Source organism: Fundulus heteroclitus, chromosome 22 (genome assembly GCF_011125445.2).
Source record: "Fundulus heteroclitus isolate FHET01 chromosome 22, MU-UCD_Fhet_4.1, whole genome shotgun sequence".
NCBI classification, from domain to species: Eukaryota; Metazoa; Chordata; class Actinopteri; order Cyprinodontiformes; family Fundulidae; genus Fundulus; species Fundulus heteroclitus.
In genome coordinates this window covers 42,231,659-42,257,376 of record NC_046382.1, presented here as the reverse complement: position 1 = coordinate 42,257,376, position 25,718 = coordinate 42,231,659, and the positions used below count along the sequence as shown (strand labels likewise).

Here is a 25,718-nt window from a genome sequence, read left to right as displayed (position 1 = left end):
TGAAGAGGACGTGCAGGACCTGGGAGGTCTTTGCCTTTCATGGACTTTATTTAAACCTGCCTGCTGGCGGTAAATGGCTCAGCTGTCAGAGTTCTGGCTCGTCACAACGAAGACGGCTCGTACGTCCAGTAAAGCGACAACACACAGCGGAGCGGCTTTTCTATTTCTTTAAATCTCAAATCATTGGCTTACAAAAATGACGTTGACGGGACAACGGTTTGGGTGCCGGCGCAGGCTGCTGATTGGAGGACACGCACCAGGAAGGACAGGAGTGTGCGGCCAGATGGGCGGACGTGCGCGTGTCAGGGTGTGGGCGGAGCCTCTATTTTTATGTATGTTTGCAGCTTCCATCTGTGCACGTGGCTCTGGACGCGCCCGCTGGCACGGCCGCCGCTTCAGTGTCTCTGCGATAAACCATCTGCGGCTTCGCTCGCTCTCCGTGCGTCATCGCCATGGTGACCCGTGAAGCCTCGTCACATCTAAGCGTCTCCAGAGCTCCTGGCGACGCTCCATCTGTCTGTCTGTCCGTTCTACATTTGCTTTGGCCGGTGTCCCTGCAGGAGCTGCTTCTATTTCTCTCTGGGATCCTACAGGCGTCCAGCGGGGGGGGGGGGCGTGGCGGGGGGTGGTGGCGGGCGTCATGGAGACCTGGTGTTCAGCACCTGAACAGTCTTGCGGCCGTAATGCCAGTAGCTGTATCCGGATGCTGCTGTGGTCACAGCTGTTACATACCTGCAACATCATAAACGGGACAGGTTTCAGTTCAGGTGCAGTTTTAATTCAGGTTGTGAATGTAGTGAGAAATTATGAAACACTTCTAGCCAATTATCTGATTGATGGACTACTGCCCCTAGTGGTGGTGCCAAGCACACATCGTTCCAGAAGCAAGGCATTCATATGCAAAGGTGGAAAAGTACATGTTTCTCTAAAGTTCTTTAATAAAAAAGGCAACCATTTCAAGTTTAAATTTACTTTACTAATTTAATTAACTGATTTTATTAGTGTTGAGGAGAAACGTTTGTCTCTCTGATCCAAACTGAAAACGGATAACAAAACTGAAGATACGGTCCTGGGAGTCTGCAGGCTGCAGCAGACCTCAGCATGAAGGTGCAACATCCATTCCTGTTATATTAGTACATGCTGTTATTTTAACTGTTCAGAATAAAACGGAATAGATCACCAAACCGTATCATTACGTATCCTCATAAAAAGAGGAACGTTTAGGCTGTTTCTGCTTGCATATGATGAATGTTTCACTGCAGGAAAACGTGCTTTGGCTTCTCGTCTCATCGTCTCGTTCTGATTGTTACGTCCCTAGGACTAACATTCCTGCTGCTTTATCTATACTTTATTTTTCCCTTCTTTGTGCCGTTTCTCACTGGGTTCAGTATTCAAACGTAGGTCACAAAGTAACGATAAAATGCTCGTCTCAAATCTGATTTGGATTTGTTAAGATGAGTTGACATTTAGGAGTCTGGCACCGGCGGCGCGTTCTGCTGGTCTCTGGTCCGTGTTCCTCCTACAGACGAGGAACCCGGCGGGAGGAGGGGGACAGCGGTGTGTGGTGCTTACCATAAACACTGCAGCAGGACGCTGTCGGCAAACTGGAAGACCGGAGCAGCCAGAGAGGCGGCCACCAGGCACAGCTGGATGGCTGTGTTGACCTGAACAAAAAGAAAAAGGTTGAGAACTTCTGTTGTGTTCACCCGATCCCCGTCACAAACTAGCTTCACTGGTCTCTGCTCAGGAGATGAGACGTTCTCCTGTTAACTAGTCTCAGGTTAATCAGGCAGGGACGAGAAAGCCATTAAATGTCCTGAATGTGGGGTTGTAGCAGTCATGACTGAATGGCTTTCTCTAACTCCAATGAGGTGAAAGCCAGAGGTGGCTGCAGATGTTACAGATGTTACAGCATTTCTACACACAGCCCCACAGAAAGGTGCTTTAACACCTCAGCCAACAGCAGGGCACCCACACACCAGCACCGAGCCGCTGCCATAGGTCTGACTGCACAGCTGCACTCTTCTCAGCAGAACCGCCAAGCTGGTGGAAACGTGTTTTGCTGTGTGCTGTGTAATCTGTTCAGCTGCCGTCGCTGCTCTGCACAAAGTGGACGAAATAAAGCAGAAACCATGACTTCTGCAACTTCACGGCAAAACAACAACTAGACAGACCACTGAGCATCAGGACAATAACCCAGAGCAGAGATCTGATTACATGGCAAACATCAGAACGGTCTCTACCTACACGGACTGGGCTTAAAAAGCAGGTCAGTACCAGGAACCCAGCAGTAAAAACACATTACAACCACTGTTCCCACTGGGAAGGCCACATCCCCACACAGCATTACACCAAATGTGGGGCTTATCTACTACTTTCTCAGGATCGTTTCTCCATGAGTCTATATTTTAGAATCTGGACCCAGAGAAAATCCCCAACAAATGTAACCTTCAGTTCCCACCTAGCTGGTTAAACCCCCTGAAGTTGTTGGTTCTAAACCCACTCTACCCAACAAGAGGCCCAGAACAAACTCAGCATTCATCCTCAGAGAAACTACTCAGCAACAAGCGGCACATTCAACTGAGATCCATTAGATCCATATTCCATCATGTGAAATGACATTGATCCACTAAAGGGAATCTATGTTTTAAATGCTGCCATTCTCTGCCGCTGCCTGATTCATTTACACAACTTTCTCCAGTAATGAGCGTCCAGCGCTACAGACGCCTGGACAGTTGGGCACCGGCGGTTCTTTCCCTCTCACAGGACGGACGGAGAGGAGCTGCTGGAGGACATAAAAAGAAGGCACTAAAGGTTTTGGATTAAAGGCCTCAGACGGGTCACAGCCACACTTTTAGTCAAAGTCATCTTTGCTAAGGAGGGATGAACCGCTGGTGCCAGCTTCAGCAGCTCCTCCAGGCTGACTTTAATGAGAAGGAATAAAAACAGACAGCGAGTTAAGCGGAGTGATGGAACTGCGATGGAGGGCTCACCTTGCTGAAGAGGGTGGGTTTCAGCTGGGCTGTAGTGTAGCACGGGTTAAAGAACTTACTGAGGGTCACCTGAACGACAAGAAACACCACATGGTGAGGAGATGCAGCTGAAGCCCAGCAGTCATAATTCTGCTGAGCTTCCACATCAACATCACAAACACAAACACTGCTGCACGAGACAAAGGACGTTGAAGGTTAGGTAATAAAAGCAAGGCGTGGAGCTCTTTGCTCTAGAAGACGACAGGAAGGGCTGATCAAACAGTGTAGCGTCAGAACCAGGTTGAGGCGGCGCCAATGACGGCAGAGCTCACCGGCGGAGGCACAGTCTTGTATCTGACCCAGAAGACGGCGGCTATCAAACCAACGTCTCGAAAGATCACCAGAGCCGTGAGCGGAGCTGCAACGAAAGGCGACACGTTAGCTTGGAGGCGGCTGCGCGGCCGTCAGGCTCGGGGAGCGTTAGTCAGAGAGAGCGGGAGGCGGGCGGGTGGTGTACCTGGGATTAGTTCGGCGTAGGTGAGACTCACGTATAAAACACTGATGAGGATCTTGTCGGCCAGCGGGTCGAGAGCGCTGCCCAGGGCCGACTTCTGGGTGGGCCACGTCCTGGCGATGAAGCCGTCCAACTGAAACGGGAGCAGAGACACGGACGTGACAATATTCAGCAGAAACTTCAGGCTGCGGACAGATCGGGTCAGAGCTGCAGAGTTCTGACGGGCCGAACAACCAACCAACTTCATGTTGTCGGGCGGGTTCTAGCCAAGTGGTTCCTAAACCTTTCTTAGTGCCCCCTGTGATTTAAAAGAAAGTTTTCCCGCCCCCCTCCAACCAATCTCTCCTACAGCTGAACAGAGAAAAGCCTATAACAATAAAACAATCTTCTTAAAAATCACAAAACTACCACTTTGAAAGTGTGATTGTTTCACGTTTAACTGCTTATTTTACTGTGTAATTAAATTCAACATTGCCATCAATATATCATTTTTAAATAACCTCAAAATTGGTCGTTGTTCCAGTCCATTTCTACAATGCCCCCCTGCAATTACATTAACTCCCCCTAGGGGGCGTGCCCCCCACTTTGGGAACCACTGCCTTATTTCCTAATTTACCAAGGAGGTAAATATGTGGACAGGCTGGTTAGAATCCCTGACTGGCATAAACAAGGGACTGAAGACAAAGTGGTTACCAGGTCGGTGGCTCCAGCCAGGGTGAAGAGAGCCAGGCTGAGGTCAAAGTGCTGCTGGGTGACCAGGTAACCCAGGTATGGGGCCAGCAGAATGCGGCACACGCACAGCAGGTTGGGCACGGTCCACGGGTTCTCGTACTGCAGAGAGGAGATGATGCAAACGGGTCAGAGCTGGGAGTTCACGGAGGGAAACACCAAACAAAAATCCGTCATCACTGCAGGCTTTCCAGGAGGCAGTCAGCGGCGCACCAACGAAGCTCCGTTTGGTCCAGTCCTATCAGCTGAAAGTTGTTTTTAATAACCAGGGAGTTCTGGTGACACAGGAGCAAAAATAAGAGAACATTGCAGCTGCACTGCTGGGGGAAACAGGGTTCATCAAAGTCCCAGCTGGAGATTCTCTGCTGTTATAAAGAGTCAAAGTTAAATGGCTCCAAAAGCCCAGATCACCTGGAGGAGCCCGGCTCTTCCACACTCCTCCCTAAAACTTTACTGCTCAGCAGGATTTTCTCTTTGTTTGATCCCTATGACTGCTGGTGGTCCTTCCCTACAGACACCTCTGAAAAAAACAACAACAAAAAAAACACCTCAGACAACTAAAACTCTCTTACTGTTCTGACAAACCCTATGAAACATTAGTGATCCGCGACCTTTAACCCCACTCCTGTCACAGACACTAACTAAACATCTGCAAAAGCTAGCCCCGCTAATCAACGATATAAACCCAAACGAGCCGGGGTCCTCCACTCGAGCACCTTGGGTGTGAAGAGCTCGATGGGCAGCGGTGCTCTCCTCCTTCCCTTCTGCGAGGCCATGACCTTCTGATCTGGACCAGTTGCAGCCGGATCCCGTCCAGGCCAAGCGTCCGGCGGAGGTGCCCTCCTCAGGTCTGCGTTCCCGTTGAGACGTGGCACAGGCAGGGGGAGCGCTCTTATAGCCGACCCTCCCTCCAGCGATATCTTCAGCAAACTGAGGAGGGAGCGCGTCTCACGGAGAGCGCGTCCCTCTCCGGAGCGGTTATTTCAGCAGACGTCATCTGGGCCGAAAGGAGGTCGAGATGAACCAGCAGCAAGGTCAAGTTGTCCAAAAACAGATCCCGATTAGCCTCTAAATCAGCAGATTGAGTGGCATCGTGATAAACCACGAAACAGACTTAGTCATCTATGGCAACCTAGACCTGTAGATAAGGACCTTAACTCAGCGGAGGGGACCTCCAGTCCAATCTGGAAGATGTTTGCCACATCAACAACAGTGTCTCTTCCCTGAATGCTTATCCCCGATATGCAGATTAGATCAACTACCCTGCTGGGAGAAAACACTGTTGGCTGGGACAAGCAGACAGACGCCTAAACTTCCCCATCGTCTCTTCAGCTCAACCTTGCTGCTCAAATACAAAAGGATATCATCGAAATGCATTACTTTTACAATAAAAATAAATAAAAACAAGAACAATATAAATTATTCAACAATGATAACGTTTATATACTGTTGCGTGGGCATTTGTGTCTAATGGGGTTGTTACCGTACCGGCTGTCTGTGCACCTTGTTGGTGGCTTAGCTACGTCCCTGGCAGGAGCTCTGTGGCCTGAAGAAGGAGGTTTGGCAGCTATGTTCGCCTCCATTAGTTGGGACTCACCAGCTCTTTGAACTTGAACAGTCCCTCTCCCGGTACCGTGTCCTTGTCCGCTGCTGCGGGGCTGTCAGGCGCCTCCTCGGTCTTCTTGCTGCTGAGTCCTCGCCCTCCGGGCAGCGACAGCGGTCTCCAAGCGGCTGCTGACCTTCCGAGACCTCCTCGGTGCACGAGCTCGGATCCGCGCGCGAGTCCGGGCCGTTTCCCTCCCTGGATGCTCCTGCTGAAGCACGCGCCCCGGCAGTCCGTCCACTTGAGCTTGAAGAGCCACGAGCCACTAAGCCGAGGCTGTGTGAGCCTCGCGCTTACCGTGGCAGGTGGTTGTCCGAGCCGCCATATTCCGGGCCCGAGCCGACACACGCCCGTCCAGCGCTCAGGAATGCTCGCCGCTTTGCGAAACAGCGGAGCAGAAATCCGACCCAGACACGTCGCAATCATCTTCCAGGGGCTCGCATTACTCACCGGCTGCCCGTGTGTCGTGTCCCCGCGCGCTCATAGTGGGTTACTGACTCCGACGGCAGCTTCGCGAGGGCAAGATGGGCAAGCAGGCTGCCATGTTACCGGAAACGGATCCGGCACACGGCGTCTTAAAACATTTTTAGGTGGGCTTCAAAATAGTTCAGGTTTTGCGTCTGTAGTTATTGTATATTTACAAAGTAAACATTTTTAAAATAGTTAAAGGTAAACATTTCTTATAAAAATTATGCACAAACGGTTAGGACAGACTCGCTGTTTACAAAATGAGAGTATTTTAAAAACCCATTTCAAAATAAAGTGTCGCATAAAGAAAATGATCGATACAGACAATATTAGTTTATAACTGAAATATGTTTATTTAGGTTATACTTTTCCATATGTTGAATTTATACAAACAGAAACAATAGTTGTACATTTTTACACATTTATCTACTTAAAGACAAATTACATTTTTGAAAATAGAGTAATTAAAGCTTCTAAGCAATAAAAACACTGTACAGATACAAGAGTTTATGTGGATTACCTTCTTATTAAAGTGAATCGTTTGTGCTGTAAAGTCAGCGGTGTGTAAAATATAATACACAGCTCCTCAGTTAAGTAAACTGTCTCATATTTGAGAACCTGGGTTTGTGACAAATAAACAAAGTGATAAAGTGAATTAGGATCAGTCTCAGGCGAGTTGTTTTGAAATCTAGTGATATATATATGACATATATTCATCCAGTTCACCTGTGATATTTACCGTTTCCTTTTAGATCTATTAACATTTGCAGCTATGCTGAGGCCAAAGACATGGATTGCTGTCAGATTCTGCAGTTTATAACTGGATTACCTCACTTATTGCCGTCTTTAGAGACTGTTAAATTTTCCTGAGATCATCAGCCTTCCCTCTAGTTACAAGAGAATCTTGTCCCCATGGAGGTTTTACCCTTGGTGTATTTACAGATAGCTGACTGAACACTGAGTAAACCGTGTCTTCTGTAGTGTAGCAGTTAGATGGTCTGCAGTTGGTACAACTTGGGCCCTTTCTTCAGCAGGAAACCCTGTTCGTTGAGGGAATTCAACAGACCTTGAAAATCCATCACCTGGAAGGGATCAACAGCATAAAGTTTACAGCAAACAGAGAATGAGAACTGTAGAACAAGCTAGGATCAGATTTTACCAGATGTATCAGAAACCAATTTATTTTTAATTTATCATTTTTCAGGATTTTTTCACCTTTATGTTCATTTTGTCGGCTATAGATCGAAGCATCTGTAGGTCAAACTGCTTTTGATTGGTCCTCTGGGCGTGTGAGTGGAGGGCGTTGACTAGTCGCTTAGCGGCGCTGCGCTGACTCATGCCAGCGCCAAGCTGAGAGCGTTCAAAGTCCAGATTTCCCAGGCCGTCTGAATATGTATCTGCCAGACTTCAAACACAAGCAGAGACATTTACATCAAAGCAAAATGCACAACTAGACAGGTCTGAACTCTAGAAACAATCCTGCTTTTACTTCAAACATAATAGTGCAAAAATGGCCACATTTAACAATGCCTTTGTGAAAATATAGAGATTTGACAACAAATGAATGAAATATTACACTGCAGTAATATTCATAGCCCTTAAACCTTTCAACATTTTCTCATGTTACAACCAGAGAATTGAAAATAGTTCATGGTTCTCCAACTTTTTCACAAATAGAGAGACAAAACGTGTGGAATGCATTTGCATCAACCCCCTTTACTCTTATACGTCTAAATAAAATCCTGTGCAAACAATTGCCTTTAAAAGTCCTGTAATAAGCAAACAGGGCCAAACCTGTGTGTAATTTAACCTCAGTATAAATCCTGTGGTTCTGTGAAACAAAACACTATGTAGGGCAGAAAACTAACTGCGCACATCACTCTGAACACAAGATCTCCGTGGTGACACATGGTGGTGGAAGCATCATTCTGTGGGGATGCGTTTCTTCAGCTGGTACAGCAAAGCTGCTCAGAGCTGATGGAAGGAGGGTTTGAGCTAAACACAGGAAAGTCCAGAAAGAAGATCCAAAAAGGGTTGAGACGTGGGCAAAAGTTCACCTTGCAGCAAGACAACCCACCCACACTTTCAGCCAGAGCTACAATGGAAAGGTTAAAACTGAATGGCCCAGCTGCAGCCCAGCAGAAATGTCAGTCTCTACATGTACAAAGCTGCTAAAGGTTTGCCCAAAATAACTTGTTGCTTTAAGTTTAGCAAAACGTGGATTCACAAAGCCTTCTGTACTCAGAGGGTCTGAAGACAAATACACATCACGCATTCCAGATGTTTCTTTGGTCACATAAAATTTCAAGAAAAAAGTTCAAAGGATATGAACACCTTTAGAAAGAGGCGTTTAGGATTGGTGAACTTGTTTAACTGGCTAACCAGTGAGACACAGAAGTAAAGCATTCGACTTGTTATAGTCCCTTCTCTTCCTCTCCTGACGCAGATGCCGTTGCCGCAGTTACCTGTGTTTCATGATTTCCACCACATCCTCAGCATCACTTTTTGTCGCCACTTCTCTGAGCTCCAACTTGGCTCTTGCCTGCATGAAGGCAAACAATCACCAGAAAAGACCAGAACACATTCAGGGAGTTCAGCAGAAGATGTTTTCAGGTATACTATAACCATCATCATCTAAACCCAAAAGAAGCCCACCTCAGTGAGTCTTATTAAGGACTCCAGCTGTCGTGTGGTGATGGGCGTGGCGTCGGCCGAGTGGCCTTGGGATCTCAGCGACAGATAGAAGTCCTGGAGGGTTTTGGCTGCTTCAGGAGACAGCGTGGGTCGGACGTACTGGCGAGCGTAGCTGATGTACTTCCTCAACAAACACGCTGGAATCACATCCACCGATTCGCTTGCAGGAACCTTGTAGGTCATGGAGCACAAAGACAAAACCCAACAAAATCAACACTCATACTAAGGAACGGTTAGGCTTCAGCCGACCTCTCTGCTCTAATGCTCAGTGTTGGAATTTCTCAATAGAAGGCAAAGAGTAGAAATAAAATCAACATCCTTTGCAAAATGAAAGCCGCCTTTCAGGATTCCTCCATTACAGTCTAGCTTACACCCCGCTCTGGTGTTAAACAGAAACAGCAACATTTGGAGAAGAACGAAGGACAACCGAGCTCCACAACAAGAAGTCTGGGATCAAGCAGTCTAGCTCAACCGCTCCTCTAGTCACCATTAAAGCTGCCACCCTGTGACTGGGCAAGGCGATTTAAATAATAAAACTAGCAAACAGAGAAACATCCTGGATCAGAGCAGAAGGTCTACAGAAGCTTCCTAAACATCCAGCTGGACTGACACCAGCTGCTGAAACAAAAGCTTTTTGGAGCATCGGAAACATCAACTTTTGCCTGAAAGTACAACAGGCTTTTCCAAACAATTAAAAACAAATATAGCATCTTATATTAGCAAGTAAAGGCTGATTCACAAGCAGGATTTTAAAATAGCTGGTATATTTTCAAAGCCTGAGAGACAACACACGTAATGATAAAGAATCTTAGCTAGAACAGGTTTATTCGTAGAGCGCGTTGTGTCCGGTCAACATCAATCTCAACACACACACACACACACACACACACACACACACACACACACACACACACACACACACACACACACACACACACATTTCACTCAGGATCAATCAGGTGTCAGACGGGAAATCTTGTGAAGCCTCTCGAGATCAAACGTGAGTTCAGAGAAAATAAACATGGACGACGAGGAAGAATAATGGGGATATTTTGTGGACTGATTTTAATAGGGAAAAAAATCCTAACAAGAAAAGGCGTTGGTTAAAGCAGTGGAGACAGCGAGAACAGGGGTTCTATGTTTGCTGCACGTAGATGTGGAGGTGAGCCGTTTTTTTTTCCCCTCAGGGTTTACGTCACCGCGCTTCCTGGTTGGCTACACGTCACATTCAACAAGTCGTTTATCCTCGGGGGGCATCACACACGCTAGGATATCGAGCCAAGACAATCCAACATGTTGGATATCCCTGATTTGAGGTCGGGGCGGTCCAGATCACTTTTAACACACCACACAAGGAAGGAATATCTCGTAAGATTATCTTAAGAGCCACGGTGATGGTCAGAGCCTGTCGGAAGAGGAAGATCGGGGGGAAAAAATCGGGCTAAAAATCCTGCCATGTGAAGCAGCCTTAAAACTGCTAGCATTATCATTTAACAGTACTTCCTAGAAAATATGAACATAGTTGCCAACATTTCTAATCCATCATGTTCCATGACAGACGGCAGCTGAAAGCTCAGAAAAGGTTTTGTTTAGCCTTCCTGGTGTCTGCTTAAGGCCTTGCTCTCTCCCTCACAGCTTAAACGAACCACAGACATGTCGTACAAATCCCAGTTTCCTGTTCAATAATAGCTTTAATGTTCTTTATCTGAAAAGCAGTGTTAGTTTCCTGGCAGATGGCACGGATACACATATCTGCCAGTTCTCAGCCAGTGAACATAATTCTGATTCTGAATGGTCTTAACCTTCACACTGTGAAAACGGAACTAGAAATAAGTAAAATATTCTTTAAAATGAATGCATTTGTCCTTGATTTGAGTAGGTAAATAAGGTGATTTGCCAATGGAATAAGATGTTTGCACTTAAAATAGGAACAACTCATCTCCATCATCTTATTTCAAGTGCAGGATGTCTAAATATCTTATTTTAGGGGTCAAAATACTCATTCCATTGGCAGATAATATAATTTACCTGCTCAAATCAAGGATAAATACACTAACTTTAAGAACATTTTACTTATTTTTAGATCCGTTTTTGCAGTGCAGGCTCAGTCAGATATCCAAACTAAAAAGGTGGCATGATGTTTACTAGGAAAATGCAGAATCCCCATAACTCCCTCCCAACAGAGCGAACGGGCCTCTGAAATGTCACATCTGAACGTTTTCAGTGAGGGGAGGAACATCTGGAGCGAGCTGATAAATGAAGGCCAGATGTTTGTGCCATGCGGTCAGACTGCTGAGCGGTTTTACCTGCAGGCGCTCAGACAGCGGCAGGGTCGAGTGTTGCAGCAGGATGGAGGTCTCCATGTCATCGCTGGTCCTGCAGACCGTAGCGCTGCTGGCTCTGCCTTTCCCCGCCCTGTTTGCCATGACGTGCTCTGACAGCCGGCGGTCATGTGACTCATCCGGGATGTCCAGAAGAAGGAAGACGACATCGAAGCGGGAGAGGAGGGCCGAGCCCATTCTAGGGACACACACCTAGTGAATAACTGAGCTCGTCTGCAAAGACGTCCTCCTCCAGAAGCTGCAGACAGGACTGACGTTTCTTGGTGGCCGCTGAGCAAACTCACTTTAGATTTTCGGAGACGGTCTTCCCTCTGTTGTAGTGGCCGCCAACGGGGTTAGCAGCAGCAACAACAGATGTTCTGGCAGGCAGAGAGGAGACGATCCCAGCTTTAGCCAGACTCACTGACTGCTGCTCCATGGCTTCCAACAGAGCCTGCTGCTGGTTCCCCAACTTATCAAACTCATCAATGCAACACAGGCCTAAAAGTAGAGAAAGCAGGAGCCACAAAGTGCATCTGAGACCCACACTGCCCACTAGTGATGGGCAATATATAGTCAAACACTCTGACCTTATAGTTTGCAGCAATTATTAAGAATAAATACTTACAAATTCAATACCAATATAATCTTTTTGGTTTTTGCAATACATTTATTTCTGCTGTCAGAGCCCAAAAACAAAAATACTATTCTAAAATAAGATTTACCTGTTGAATAGACTACTTAAGCACATAAGTAACATAAAGTGGAGAAATTGTAACTGCATTAAATTATATTTACCGTATATATCTCTATATCCATACATTAAGAATATCACGATGGCTCAAGATGCACAAAACATTGTGAATACATCTATTTTTACTACCTTGATCAGCCAACACCAAGGCGCCGGCCTCCAGAGCATAATCTCCTGTCCCTGCCTCTCTGGACAAACTCACTGTTAGGCCTACAGAAACAAACCCCAGAATGTTACAGTTTCAACCAGACTATATTGTAACCAGAACATACACAATATACAGTGTATAAAAAAGATATAGTCATGGGAAAAAGAAAGTACATCCTCTTACCGGACATAAAAAACTGCCCGTTTCTTTACCAAGTGGATAAAACATACAACAGGTTTTACGTGGCGGCCATTTTTCATTAAACAAAGATGAAGGCAGAGTGAACGAGGTGTGTGGGAGAAACAAAGTACAGGCTTGCTGCTTCCACAGGATGTAGGAGGGAGAGTAGCTGAGGCCACCGCTATCAACGCTCTGCTTTTGGGCTGTTTTCTGCCCCGGAGCACAAAGGCGTGTTTTAATAAAATAAAGGGATCAGATGTGACTCTGGGAATGTTATTGTTGCTACTCCTCCATTCTGGAAGGGTTTTAATCATTCTGCTGAGAGGACGATTATTCATAAGGAGAAAACATTTAAAGACACTTGCTAATCATTGCCAGCAAGGTCAGACCATGCAAAGCTCAGAAATCGAGTAAATCAACTCCAAGAGCTCCGTTCCAGACTCTTCAGGCCTCAGAGTGTTAAAGGTTGAAGGCAGTGATAGGATGATTAGAAAACAAACAATGTGGCTATTCTAGAAGGGTTGCAATTATTTTAGGAAATTCTCTGTCTGAGAACAAAATGGCAGCACAACTCTGGTTTTCAGAACTAGTTCAGAATGAACCACCTCTGGCGTTGACCTCTGGAACAACGTCCTTCAGCCCGACGACACCAGAGCGGAGATGTTTGGCCAGAATGAACGGTACCGTGTTCAGAGAACTCCAAACACAACGGATCAGAACAAAGATCCCAGAACAGCCTTCAACGCATTGATATCGCTCCCAAAGGTGGATCTATAAGTTATCAGTGCATGCAGAGCACTTAATAGTTCACACATGGGTTTTCCATTTTGGCATCATTCTGTTCAGTAAATAATCTAAAATCTGTTGTTTGTTTTTATACACTTGTGGTCAGATTCAAATAATTTCATAATCTGGACAGGACCAAATAATGTTCTGTCCTTAAAAGTTAAGCCTGGAATTGTAAAGGCGTGTACTTTTCTTTTATTGTGACGGTACAGTTTTTAAGCCATTTCACCTGTGGTGCTGGTGCTGTTGCCACATACATAGATTCCCCTGGGAGCCACGTTACACACCGCCTGAAAAAGGAAAAACAAAAGCAGAAAACACAGCAATTCTATTAACACTACAAGCATCTCAGTCACTGCTGGTATGAAGGGATCATTGAGTGTGGCCAAAGCCCTTCGTCCTCCGTACCTGTAACATCTGACTCTTCCCCAGTCCCGGATCTCCCACTATCAGGATGTGTGGATCTCCTCTGACTGGGACACTGTTCTTGTCTGTGTGTTTCTGTCTGCCTCCAAACAACGCTAAAGCAAGGGCAGCTTTCACCAGCTGCCAACACACAGGGAAATAAATTTATTAGAAGGTGAGGGGGAAAAACGCTTTCTGAGAAGCTGACAGAGAAGAACAAAACCCAGGATGAGCTGAGTAAGAGCAGCACAGCTGACATCCAGGACGTCTCATTTCAGTCTGAACTCACCAGATGGCCGTAGATGGCAGGACACAAAGAGCTGAAAGAAGTAAAAAAAAACAGAAAAAACAAACAAACAAGATCAACATTACTTTTCAACTGAAGGAGAAACGTCAGGAGTTTGCATCTGCCAGCGGATTAGTGGCAGTAAAATGTTGCACGCCGTCAGTCAAAAATGAACTCAGAGCAAATCTGGAATTTACAGCTGATCAAGATTTAAAACACGTGTACAACAGCTAACTGACTTTAAATATGTCTGTCTGTATGACTGTATTTAATTGAGACTGTTATGTGTTGTTATCTGGTGCTATTTTGATGACTGATGGACAAAGAGATGAGCAGAAAGAAAAGAAAAACAGCAGAAAGATATACGGACCATGGGACAGAGAATCAAGTCTTGAAATTGCAAATTTCCCCCCAAAACTTTAATTATTCTACACCTATTTGCTTCTAGGAAACAGTTAAATAAAATTGTATTCTGGGTTTTGGTCAGAGTGTCTAAGAACTTTGAGTACAGATAAATCACATTTGCATAAGAGCCTCATTTGTAGGGGCACGGGTCAGTAGGACCAGAACAAGGAACAAGACTGCAAAAAGGGAACTACAAGTAAGTACAATTTTCTTGAAATCAGCGTATTTGCCCTTAATTTGAGCAGGCAAAGATTATCTGCTAATGAAATGAGTATTTTGATCCCTATAATAAGATAATTCTATATATTAGACTTGAAATAAGATGATGGAGATGAGTTGTTCCTATTTTAAGCGCAAAAATCTTATTCCATTGGTAGATCATTCACCTGCTGCTCAGATCAAGGACAAATACACCAATTCCAAGAAAATATAACTTAATGTTGGTTCCCTTTTTACAGAAAGATGCTGAATACAAGCATTCCTTTTATTATTATTTTTTTCTTGCCACTAGTGGCCTTTATTTGTAAGCTGACTGTTGGTAAACAGGGCTGAGAGAGAGGCGAAGACATGCGGCAAAGGTCCACGGGTCAGATGTGGACCAGGGACAGCCGCGTTGAGGACCGAGGCCTCCCTACACGACTCACACGCTCTATGCTGCGCCACCACTGCTCCACCGTCTACTAATCTGAAACAGAAAGGAAGCCTCACTGCAACAGAGGAACAAACCGCTTCCTAACGAGAACCTCACAATTTATCCCCTATTAACTTTACTTTAAAATGTATGACACGTTTAACATTTCATCTAGTTTAAACTCAACAGATCCATACAGGTCTTGCGTTATGTTAAGTCCAAAACAGAAAAGTTTATCTGTTGTTATTAAAGTACTATAAAATAGAAAAAAGTTAAATCCTAAACTTAAAAAAACAAAAACGTGTCTCAGAGCTGAGTAATTTTACCCGATTAGAAAAAATAAATGTAAACACCATGAAGTGCGCACACTCACATCTAATGAACCTGAAACTGGCGCCCCTGTGTATGCCTGTCTGTAATACAACATTAAGCTCTGCAAACTAAAGACTCTAATAAATCTACCCCCCACTCAGCCACCACAGCAGTCACAGATCACTGTTTTCATTCTGCTGAGTGAAAACAAGCAGATAGCTCCATTAGCTCCTGTACATCTTCATATCTTATCCAGCCATTGCTGCAGTGTTTTTAAGGGGAGCTGCTGTACTGGACACAGCAGTGAAAAGCCATGTGTACGCACTGTTCTGGCTTTGATTCCTGCTGACTATCATATTGTTCATCTGATTGTGTTGGATATTACATGAAGCTACAGGTTGTTAAAGCTGCTAAAAGCAGTTATGGGGAAAATAACAGATGATTCATCCAGGCACCATGTACGTCAGAGATGTGACATACATAGATATGGATAAAGGGATTGTTATGGGGATGGGTCAGCTATCTCAAGGCAGCATGTACACATGGACGGTCTTGGACACAGTCTAGCAGATAACACCCGAGTGGTGACCCGTTTTCACCACTCGGGTGGGAGGGGCGACAATGGCTTCCTAACCAAAGAGTTAGCCACGCAAACTCATATTCCATTAAACAAACATTGTTAAGGGGATTTGAGGAGGCTAACGCTAGCCACTAACAAACGGCTGCCACTCAGTCTGTGTCATAAGTCTTCAGAAAAAAGTTGCTGCACACACACACACACACACACACACACACACACACACACACACACAACATGCACAGAGCTGCCTGTTTGACGGGATAGCTGTTTTAGGTCAGGATGAATGACTTTTAAACTTTTACAAAGCAGTGGAAGCTTAGTAGAATAATATTCTATCCCTGTGCCCCGACAGCAGCGTTTAAAATAAAAATAAAACTTTGCATCAGGAAGCCACTCCGGTTTTGCCAGTTTTTGCAGGAGAAAGCAACCAGCTCTATTAGCTCTACCTTGTAAACAGTATAGATGAACAAGCCCAAAGTTGCTGATAAGAAACGGACGTGGCAACACTGCTGGAAGCCTGGAACACAGTGCTGAGTGTTTCTGCAGGTCACTTTTCTCCTCTATCATCATTCTTTAAGAAAATGAATAAATCATGACGTTTAGGGTTACTTATTGTTGTAACATCAGTGATATCAGGCACTGTTGTATATATTGTCTGCACAGGCAAACCCTCTGCTGAGGATGTGCTGAAATGAGGTAAAGATCAGTTTATGTAAAACTTACTGTACACCACAGCTCTGTTGTGGTGGAGATTTAAAAAGAGAAGCACGCAGAAGCTTAAGGTTGCTTATTATGACTCCTTAAGAATCCTGCTCAAGAAACCCAGGTTCAGTAGGGCAAGTGAAATGTTTTGTAATGCAGGTCATGACATTCTAGGTACTAATGAAAAACCCGATGTATACGTTTATGTTCATGTAGCTCACAGAATAATCTTATTTTAATGATGTCACACCCCTCAGTCAGTGTACAACGCTATCAGTCGTTTTTGTGGAAGCACTGGTATGAAAGTCTTTTAAGATCTTTGTTGTGTTATTATTGGGTGTTTATTTTTTATTGTGTCTATGTGGAACTTGTGTCTGTTAAATAAATAAATGAATGAATACATTTAATGTGCATTATTTCTTACCAGAAAAGCATAAATAAAAGATCGTCTTCATCATTGCTGAGTAGAAAAAACATGTTTTCCTGTTTTACACATGCTGGTTAAATGTCCCTCGACGATTGCCATAGGGCAGTAAATGCCCGGTGTTTTGTACAGAAGTGTTGGAAAAAAGACAGAGTACCGCAGAGCCAGGCAGCTTTGCCCATTCCATGATCGACACTTTGGAAAATACTTTGTTTGATGTGATGGTAACCAGTAAAATAATGCTACACAGCACAACACAGTCAGAGGTCCTCGACAGAGCGAGCAACTTACTGTACGATAAGGCGAAGCAAGTTTGGCTGCGCCTGGATCTCCTGGATGGCATAGAGCTCCTTCAGACTGAACTCCTCTCCTCCAGTCCGGTCTTCTCTTGATCCTCCAGACCCCTCGCCTCCAGATTTAGACAGCTGACCTAAACAATCGCTTGGGATTAAATCCGTGCTGAACTCTTAAGAGAGAAATCCTGCACAAATCAAGAAGGTGACTGACGGTACCTTTAGTGTTACTGACTGAAGTGGCTTCGATGTAGAGCAGAAACATGCACTGATCTTTATTTCCTCTGGAACTGCCTGCAGTCAGACAGCAGATGGTTCATTTCTGGGTGGAACTATCCCGTACACGGGAACAGAGACTGTCTTCTATCCATCAGGTGTAGCTATGATCAAATATTACCGTCATTGATGACTCGGACTATCCCTGTGACAGTGACTGTGTCTCCAGGGACGCAGCTGTCGCAGAGGTCAGAGGTCAGGTGACACTCCACGGTGCGAGGGATTCGTCCAGTCTCCCTCTGCTCGCCGCCCATCAACTCCTGCACCCTGAGGCAAGAAACGTCATTTCAAGAGCTCGACAAACCGATTGGGCATGCATTACATTTTGTTTGTGGGATTTAATAAAAGAAAACACAAAAGTCAATTTCTTCTATTTCATATGGAAATGAACCTTATACGGTAACTTTCCTGAATTCACCATAAACATTCATTTTATTCCTCTCAAATGTTTCTGCTCTTTTTCTTGTGTTTTCAGGCAGTTTTTGTCGTTTTACATCAATAAGTCTGTAGCAGCAGTACCTGTTAGATTCTCAGTGGGCCTAAACCAACAGCTTAAAACTCTTCTTTTTTCTGTTACAAATGACTTTTTTATTATGAAAATGAGATGTGTCTCTAAAATGTTTGAAAAGAGTCAAGATTTGTGTTGAAGATTTTCACTCTCATGCAGCCTCCGTATTTCTGTTCCCGAGTGGCCTTCCACGTCATTGTAACTGCATTATTACATTATTTCTAGACAGGTTTCTGGTTCCTAAAATGAATGTGCCTGATTTACATGCCGGCCTATTTTTAAATATTCAAAATTTTATCTTTGCATTTAGTGGGCAAACGCTCCAGAATACTTTATAAAATGTAAGCAGTGTGACCTGCGTTCAACATAACTCATGAAACCCTTCAACCACATCCACAACAGCCACGTTATTTCCAGAGTTTACAACCAAAACAAGCCTGAGAACAGCCTGAATCTGCTGAGCTGCTTTCTTGTTACGTCTCACCACAAAGTCTGCAGTGACTGAAAGATTTCTGCAACAGTTTAACACATTTCAATCGGACAAGTAATCAGGAGCCACTTACTTGATGATTTGCCAGTCTACTGTTTTTGTGAAAGGAGAACTGCGAAGGGGGATGAAGGAACGAGCTCGACACCCAGGCTGGGTACACTGCGCGATAAAACACACACACACACACACACACACACACACACACACACACACACACACACACACACACACACACACACACACACACACGCGCACACACACACACACACGCACACACACACACACACACACACACACACACACACACACACACACACACAACTGTGTCACTAAAGCAGTGCTTCTCAAATGGTGGGGCGCGCCCCCTAGGGGGGGCGCGGTGCAATACCTGGGGGGGCGCGTGTGACCCTGGGGAACAGGCTTTTTTTTTTTTTTTTTTTTTTTTTTGGCCGTACTAGTATAAAGTGTAATTGCGCATCCACTACAGTAGGGGCAGTGGCGCTCTCATTGTTACTTTTGTCACATTTGCGACAGTGCAACATTTTACGACTTACAGGTTTGCCTTAGTTACCAGTGTAGAGTCAACAGAAAGCTCCGTCTGCGTTCTGTCTACAGCCTCCGTTATTCAACATAACAACCCCCAACATGAAAAAGTTTTTAACAGGGATGAAAAGGAAAGCGGAGAGAGACAAAGATAATGAGACAAAAGAAAGTCACCCGAAAGCTAAGCCGAGGAAATACGACGAAGCGTATTTAGCGCTTGGCTTCACGGTGACTACAGTTGGAGAAGAGGAAAGACCGCTGTGTTTGCTGTGTCTAAAAATGCTCGCAGCGGACAGCATGAAGCCAAATAAATTAGCGCGTCACCTAAATATGTTACACCCCAATCACACCGATAAGCCGCTAGAGTTTTTTCAGCGAAAACGTGCTGAATATTGCCAACAGTTATCCCGCTTTGTGAAGGCTACTTCAGTAAACCACCGAGCACTGTTAGCATCATATAAGGTGGCGTACCAAATTGCGCAGTGCAAAAAACCCCACACCATAGCAGAGGAGCTGATACTGCCTCCTCATTTTGATCAAAAAAAGAAAGAAAAAATGAGCACAAATTGTTTAATTCATTTTGGTTTTGTAGGCTCAAGTGTTTTATATATTGTGCTCCTGAGTTAATGTTGCTGAACTGAATATATATTAGTTATTATTTTTTTAGTTTTTGTAGTTTATTAGTTATTATAATTATTAAATATTTATTGATCTGATTTAATTTTGCAATGGTGCAATTAGTTGGTCAAACATGTTTACAGTTTAAACAAGGATTTATTTATTTTTAATTTCTTAAAACACGATTTAATAAAGTTATTCTTTGAAAGTTTGACCATATGTCTTTCTTTTTTTCTTTAATGTTAATAAGGATAAAATGTTATGCAGGGATGGATAGTCATGGTGAGGAGTGGGGGGCGCGAACAGTTTTCTTCTTGTTAGGGGGGGCGTAACAGAAAATAATTGAGAAGCACTGCACTAAAGGCTGATTCTGGAACCAGAGAACAGAATTACATGCATGGAGTCCAGCTTGATTCAGGGAATCTTTTACAGTTTTATGTGGCTTAAATACGTAAATACTTAGAGACTTGTAGACATATTGTGGAGAAAAAGAAAAGTTAGGAAACATTATGTCTTGTGCCTGTGTGTTATGTGTAATCTGAATTCAATCTGAGCCAGTATCTTACTACAAATCTCATCATGGTAACAACATAATGACAGCAAAGATTCTTGATATGGGGCCTCTTTAACGTCACATGGAGACCTGGCTGGGACCATGCTGGGGAGGTGCTCCCAATAGGCTGAGTGTGTTCCATCTATGAAGGCTCACACTCCTCAGAAAGCTTAAACCAAGGTGTTGAAAAAGGAGTGGCAGGCTGATTGTTTCATGTGGAGCTTTGTGGCTTTTGTTCTGGCCTTGGATCAATGGATCAGATCTTTGCCCTAGCACAGCTGCTGAGGGGAGTACATGATATGTTGCTTTTAAGGGCTACGCAGTCCTTGCGAGCCCAGAGCAATAGCTGTTTCAACATTCTTGGCACAAGTCACAAGTCAAGCTTTTTCCCAGAGCGGGTTGGGCCCTGCCAGGGCTGCCCCTCGTCACTGATCTGTGTTCTTGGACAGGATCTCTAGGCGTAGTCGTGGGGAGGAGGGTGTCTGTTTGGGACCTCAGCGTCTTATCTATGTTTTTTTTCGCAGCTGATGCGGCTCTGTTGTCGTCTTCAGGCCATGACCGTCAGCATGAAGCGAAGCAGTGCCTTGCTGTGGGTCAAACAGCTGAAATAAGAGTCTGATCTTAAGGCTGCTACGCCATGAGAAACGAGACGTTTGTTCTCGCTCCCGCAGCGAAGGACGTCATTTTGTTCTCTCAGCCCTGTCTTTGAGAGTCTCCCTGCATGTTCTCAACACCATGTTCTGGCAGAACTTTTTTATCAAGGGGTGTTCAACTACTACGATTGGACAGGATTTAGATGGCCGTTGGACAAGCAGAAATGTGTGGTTTAAGCAGTCGAACATGGCAATTCTGCTGACTTGTGGCGTTTACTCTAACTGATCCAAGCAGGACGGTCCCGCCCTGGTAGAACCGCATGTCCCTGATGTTCGTGGTCTTTTCAAAGAGCCTCAGGTGGAGCGGTTTAGGGATCTACCTGTCTTGTTCACAAGTGAAAGCAGGGTAGATGGATAGACGGACTGGTGCTGTATCCGCACTACTGCCGGCCTTACTCTGCGGTGTCACAGCTGATCCAACAGTGAAGCTCTTGATTTTACAATTTGTCTACTCTCTGGTCCTCACCTATGAGCAAGACATAAGGGTCAGGACCAAAATAATGAGCTTCTCTTGTATTCAGGAGCTCTGTCACTGAGCGGGAGCCCAAAGAAGACCTGTTGCTCCAAAAAAAGACAAAAAGAGTAAGTTGAGGTGGTTGCCTCCCATTGGAGGTTTTCCAAGCAAGTCCCACCTGGAGGAAGACCCGGAGGAAGACACCTTGGGATCCCCCAAAATGAGCAGGAGAGTGTCGCCGGGTAGAGAGAGGTCCTTTTTTTTTCTCAGATGATCAGAAGACGATGGATGGGTGGATAATAGATGTCAAGCATATACGAAATATCACTTTTAGTTAGTATTTGATCAAGAAATGCTGAACCAAATTGCAGAGACGGTGACTCTCTAATTCCCTCTGGGATAATTAAAGTATTTCTGATTCTGATTCTATGTTTACATGCAAAAAATTTCACGATCGGATTAAAAAGTATTCGGATTAAATCATCGGATTGTACCATTTATATGGGCACACTATCAATTAACCCGATCATAATGTGTGTGTGTATGCACCTGGCTTTATTCAGATTAGAAACACACTGACATGCCTCTGACAAGAGTTCTTTTATTTTTTCGAACAGAAAGGTTGTATCGGATGCGCCATGCGACTTCTAAAACATTATTTGGACAGAGGAGGTAAAGCAGAGATGTTTGGTCATAACCCTCAGCACCACATTTGGTTAAACCCAAACAGCCCATACCACCTATCAAGCACGATAGAGGAGAGCTGATGATTGGAGCACCTAGAAGTCACTGAGTCCATCACAAACAAACTCTCTATTACAGCGTCAGCGGTTTTTAAAATGCCTTTTTGTTGCTCAGAATGATTAATTATCAACACCGCACCAGGCAATAGATATTTCCTTTTGACAATGCTTAAGCTTTATGCTGCTACGCCAATGCTGCCCTGTGACTGAGACGCGGCAAAAGAAGTAAAACTCTGTCCTGTTGCACAGAATTAAGTTTGTAAGCAAACTTGTGAAACCGACCCCAGGTCCCTGAAGTGTGTGAGCACACCTTGGTGGGTGTTGCATATTTTCCATGCTGCAGCGGTAGGGTCAGCGTGCCTGCGCAGGTCTGGCACCTAAACGCCATCCTGGTACACTGAGGTCTGATGCTGCTCACTCTCACCACGGTTCCCCTCACGCACACCAGCCGGCCGTACACGCTGGCCCGCAGCGTCCGCAGCGCAGTCAGCGGCTCGTAGTTGTACAACCTGTGAGGGAAAGGGATTCTTCAGCGGGGGGGCTGGTGCCGGCGAAAGCCCTTCCTGCTCCTCGGCGTGGCCGTTACCTCACGCTGATATGAGGAATGTTGATGATTGGCGTAGCGACAGGAAGCTCCTCGTCGTGGAGCTCAGCGGCTTGTTTTTCCAAATCTGCGGTCAGCACCTGAGTCACACACAGACACACACTCGTAACGCCAGCCTCGCCAACTGCATGGCTTAAAATCTATTTCTATTCATCGCGTGAATGAATTTCAGAGTTGGAACCACCTTTACGTCACACGCTATGGCGGCAAAAAAAAAAAAACAAGCGTGTGTTTTGGCGCTCACCTGATGTATGGCCACGCCCAGGCAGTTCAGCATCACCTCCGGCTGCTCCTGCAGGTCTGTCACGACGTCAGGGAGCGCTTCACGCACACGCTGGTCCCCAGTCAGATCTGCGTGGTCCACCAGAACGCTGCCCTGACGCTCGATCTCGTCCTGCGGACAAACGGCACCGTTCTCTTGACTCGTCTGTTCACCCCAACGCCCCCCCCCCCCCTTCATTCAGCAGAACAACACGTGACTGACTTTGTCGTACAGGTCGATGCGAGATACGAAGTATTTCTCAAACACTTTGATCTTCTCCACGCTGGGCGAGCTCTCTATGAAACCTTAGCAGAAAAAAAAAAAAAACACATTCCAAACATTAGAAAAGTTAGCAACAAATAAAAGTATCACACTAACACTGTATAGCTGCTGCATGAAAAATATTTTTCTTTGCAGACCAGCTCTACTAAACCGAGAACTTGTGGGTCCGGTGTAACTTTAAAATCAGTCATTAAAGTCATTAAAGTCGTCTGCACAGATAACGCTCTATGCTCTTCATTCAGACTCACTAGTATTAAATGATGAAATCAGTGGTTCCCAAAGTGGGGGGCACGCCCCCTAGGGAGGACTTAGTGTAATTGCAGGGGGGCATGGTAGAAATGGACAGGAAAAATTATCAATTTTGAGGTTATTTAAAAGTTATATATTGATGGCTAGGGCTGGACGACATAGAAAAAAAGCATATCGATAAAATAAAAATATCGACCGATATCAATAATTATCAACAAATTGAAAACATATATTATAAGTGCAGCCCTGGCTATTTTATACTGTTGCTTAGCAACTTCTTTTTAGATACAGAACACACAAACACTGAATTCAAACTCAACATTTTACCAAAACTGAATATTTAAAAAAATAAAAAAATAATGTGTGCTCTCTGAACTCTTTGAAGGGGGCGGAGCTTTGTGACGGAGCATTTCTGGGTCTGTGGTTGTGATTGGTTGAGAGGATGTAAAGATTGTAATATTAGCCTACATGGCTAAAATGCATAAGGAAGGCAAACTTTTATTTCATTCAAGTTTTTATTGACCCTTTTTTTCTATCATCGATATATGTCTATCGATCGATATTTATTGTTATTGATTTATCATACAGCCCTATTGATAGCAATGTTGAATTCAGTTACGCAGTACAACAGGCAGCTAAACTTAAAAACAATAACCCTTCAAAAGTGGTAGTTTTGTGATTTAAAGAAGATTGCAGTTTATATTATTGTTATAGGTTTTACTGCAGTTGGCGTTTCTCTGTTCAGCTGTAGAAACGATTGGTTGGAGGGGGGAGAGAAAACTTTCTTTTAAATCACAGGGGGGCCCACCAGGAGAAGTTTGGGAACCCCTGGATTAAATGTGGTCTCACCTACAAATGTAAACACATTTCAAAATCCATATCAGAGCAATGTTAGGATGCTTAAAGCTGGCAAAGACATACCCCACAACACACTGACTGGGGGGGGGGGCACTCTTTGAGTTTTTATTTGCAAAGATTTCCTTTTCTTTGAATTTGCCAACTATGCCCTGCGTTTTGTTTGTGTATTGCATAAAAATCCAAACAGATCCACTGAGCTCTGTGTGTGTGGGAAAACTTGGGACGCCCAAAATGTGAAAAACTGCAAAGAACGCTAAGGCTTTACGAGGCACTGCTGGCAGCAAGCCTATAAAAGTCACTTTGTTGCACAGCCCTCGGTTATATAATCCCACATCCCTCAACATACCTTCTGTGAAGTACAGAGCCCATCCCTTGTATGGACACAGAGCATCGAGAGTAGTCTGGATGGGCGCTGAAACAGTACAGCAGTCTGCATGAGCTCATTCACTGTCACACTGGATAGAAACTCAAGGCTGAAAGGACATTTGATTTATTCTAACCTAGCAAAAACGACGTCAGAAGGAGAAATGGCTGTTAAATACAGTGGCTCACCTCTCTGGGAGCTGAAAGCCGGGTTTCCTGACCCTCCTCCCCGGTTTCCTCCTCCTCCTGTCGCTGCTGAGCCACCTCTCCACGATCTCCTCCACCCTCCCTGTCCTCTCCAGCTTCCACCCCCTCCTCCTCCTCTCCATCCACTGCCTCCACTTCCACCTCCTCCTCCTCCTCCTCTCCATCCACTGCCTCCACTTCCACCTCCTCCTCCTCCTCCTCTCCATCCACTGCCTCCACTTCCACCTCCTCCTCCTCCTCCTCTCCATCCACTGCCGTTGCCTCTCCATCCGTTACCAGATCCTCTCCATCCTCTGCTCCCACCTCTCCACGAGCCTCTCGGGGACCCCTCTGCACTCATTGTGTTGGAAGGCTCTATAAAAACCTTTAAAAGAACACATCACACACACTGGGTTTGTTAATAGGTCACGTCAGGAAGGAGATGGTGCATCTAGTGACTCCACAAGAGCTATCAGGCGGTTTCCCAAGCATCTGACAGTCCGTCAAAACGGCGGGTGAGGGTCAGGGACACGGAGAACGGCTCAAAGACGCACCAGCCAAGCCCGCCATCCCCTGATGGAGTTTGATAGGGTTGCATTAGTGGCATGGAGGAGGCCTGCTGGTTGTACCGGGCAGCTGTTTGCCCAAATTATGTCCAGATCGGACCATCCTTTGCTTGTTACCCTGTTGCTTTGTCAGCGAGTTAATTTACCTGTTAACATATCACAGGTGGGCCACTCACCCCCAGTACCACACCGAAGTTTAGATCACAATCGGCAAGAACATCCAAATGTTTGGGGCTGTTTTCAGGGTCATACAGCTATAAAAGAAGACATTTAGGAGACTTGGTGCACACGTTTCAGCTTGAG

General features: G+C 45.1%; 1 protein-coding gene across 2 annotated transcripts; it reads right to left on the bottom strand.

Annotated features, from left to right (window-relative positions):
- Positions 1 to 614: 614 nt before the first annotated feature.
- LOC105933292 (cardiolipin synthase (CMP-forming)) lies at positions 615 to 25,210 on the bottom strand. 2 transcript variants are annotated; one of them, XM_036126234.1, is made up of 26 exons: positions 25,147 to 25,210; positions 24,853 to 24,975; positions 24,647 to 24,712; positions 23,134 to 23,216; positions 22,894 to 23,043; positions 22,632 to 22,729; positions 22,356 to 22,554; positions 18,555 to 18,640; positions 17,605 to 17,750; positions 17,427 to 17,501; positions 17,206 to 17,344; positions 13,864 to 13,894; positions 13,578 to 13,715; positions 13,399 to 13,459; positions 12,185 to 12,265; positions 11,607 to 11,802; positions 11,287 to 11,500; positions 8,942 to 9,151; positions 8,752 to 8,828; positions 5,813 to 5,936; positions 4,180 to 4,317; positions 3,490 to 3,619; positions 3,305 to 3,390; positions 2,994 to 3,062; positions 1,573 to 1,664; positions 615 to 732 (listed from the first exon to the last, which is right to left on the bottom strand). In XM_036126234.1, exons 1-26 carry the CDS (start codon positions 25,208 to 25,210, stop codon positions 639 to 641), a joined length of 2,970 nt encoding a protein of 989 aa, XP_035982127.1. In that variant the 3' UTR covers positions 615 to 638. The 2 variants fall into 2 exon arrangements, with proteins under 2 accessions (XP_035982127.1, XP_021177278.1); XM_021321603.2 differs by lacking the exons at positions 5,813 to 5,936; positions 8,752 to 8,828; positions 8,942 to 9,151; ... (15 more) ...; positions 24,853 to 24,975; positions 25,147 to 25,210 and adding an exon at positions 4,932 to 5,342.
- Between the last annotated feature and the right edge of the window lie 508 nt (positions 25,211 to 25,718).

What these genes read in the sequence shown, in the direction of transcription:
- LOC105933292 (XM_036126234.1), bottom strand. Translation starts at nt 25,210, where the DNA reads ATGAGTGCAGAGGGGTCCCCGAGAGGCTCGTGGAGAGGTGGGAGCAGA. An exon ending in ATTCCTCATATCAGCGTGAG is followed by an intron (nt 22,555 to 22,631) that starts GTAACGGCCACG and finishes TTTCCCTCACAG; the next exon opens with GTTGTACAACTACGAGCCGC. An exon ending in GTGGAAATCATGAAACACAG is followed by an intron (nt 5,937 to 8,751) that starts GTAACTGCGGCA and finishes AGCCGCTTGGAG; the next exon opens with ACCGCTGTCGCTGCCCGGAG.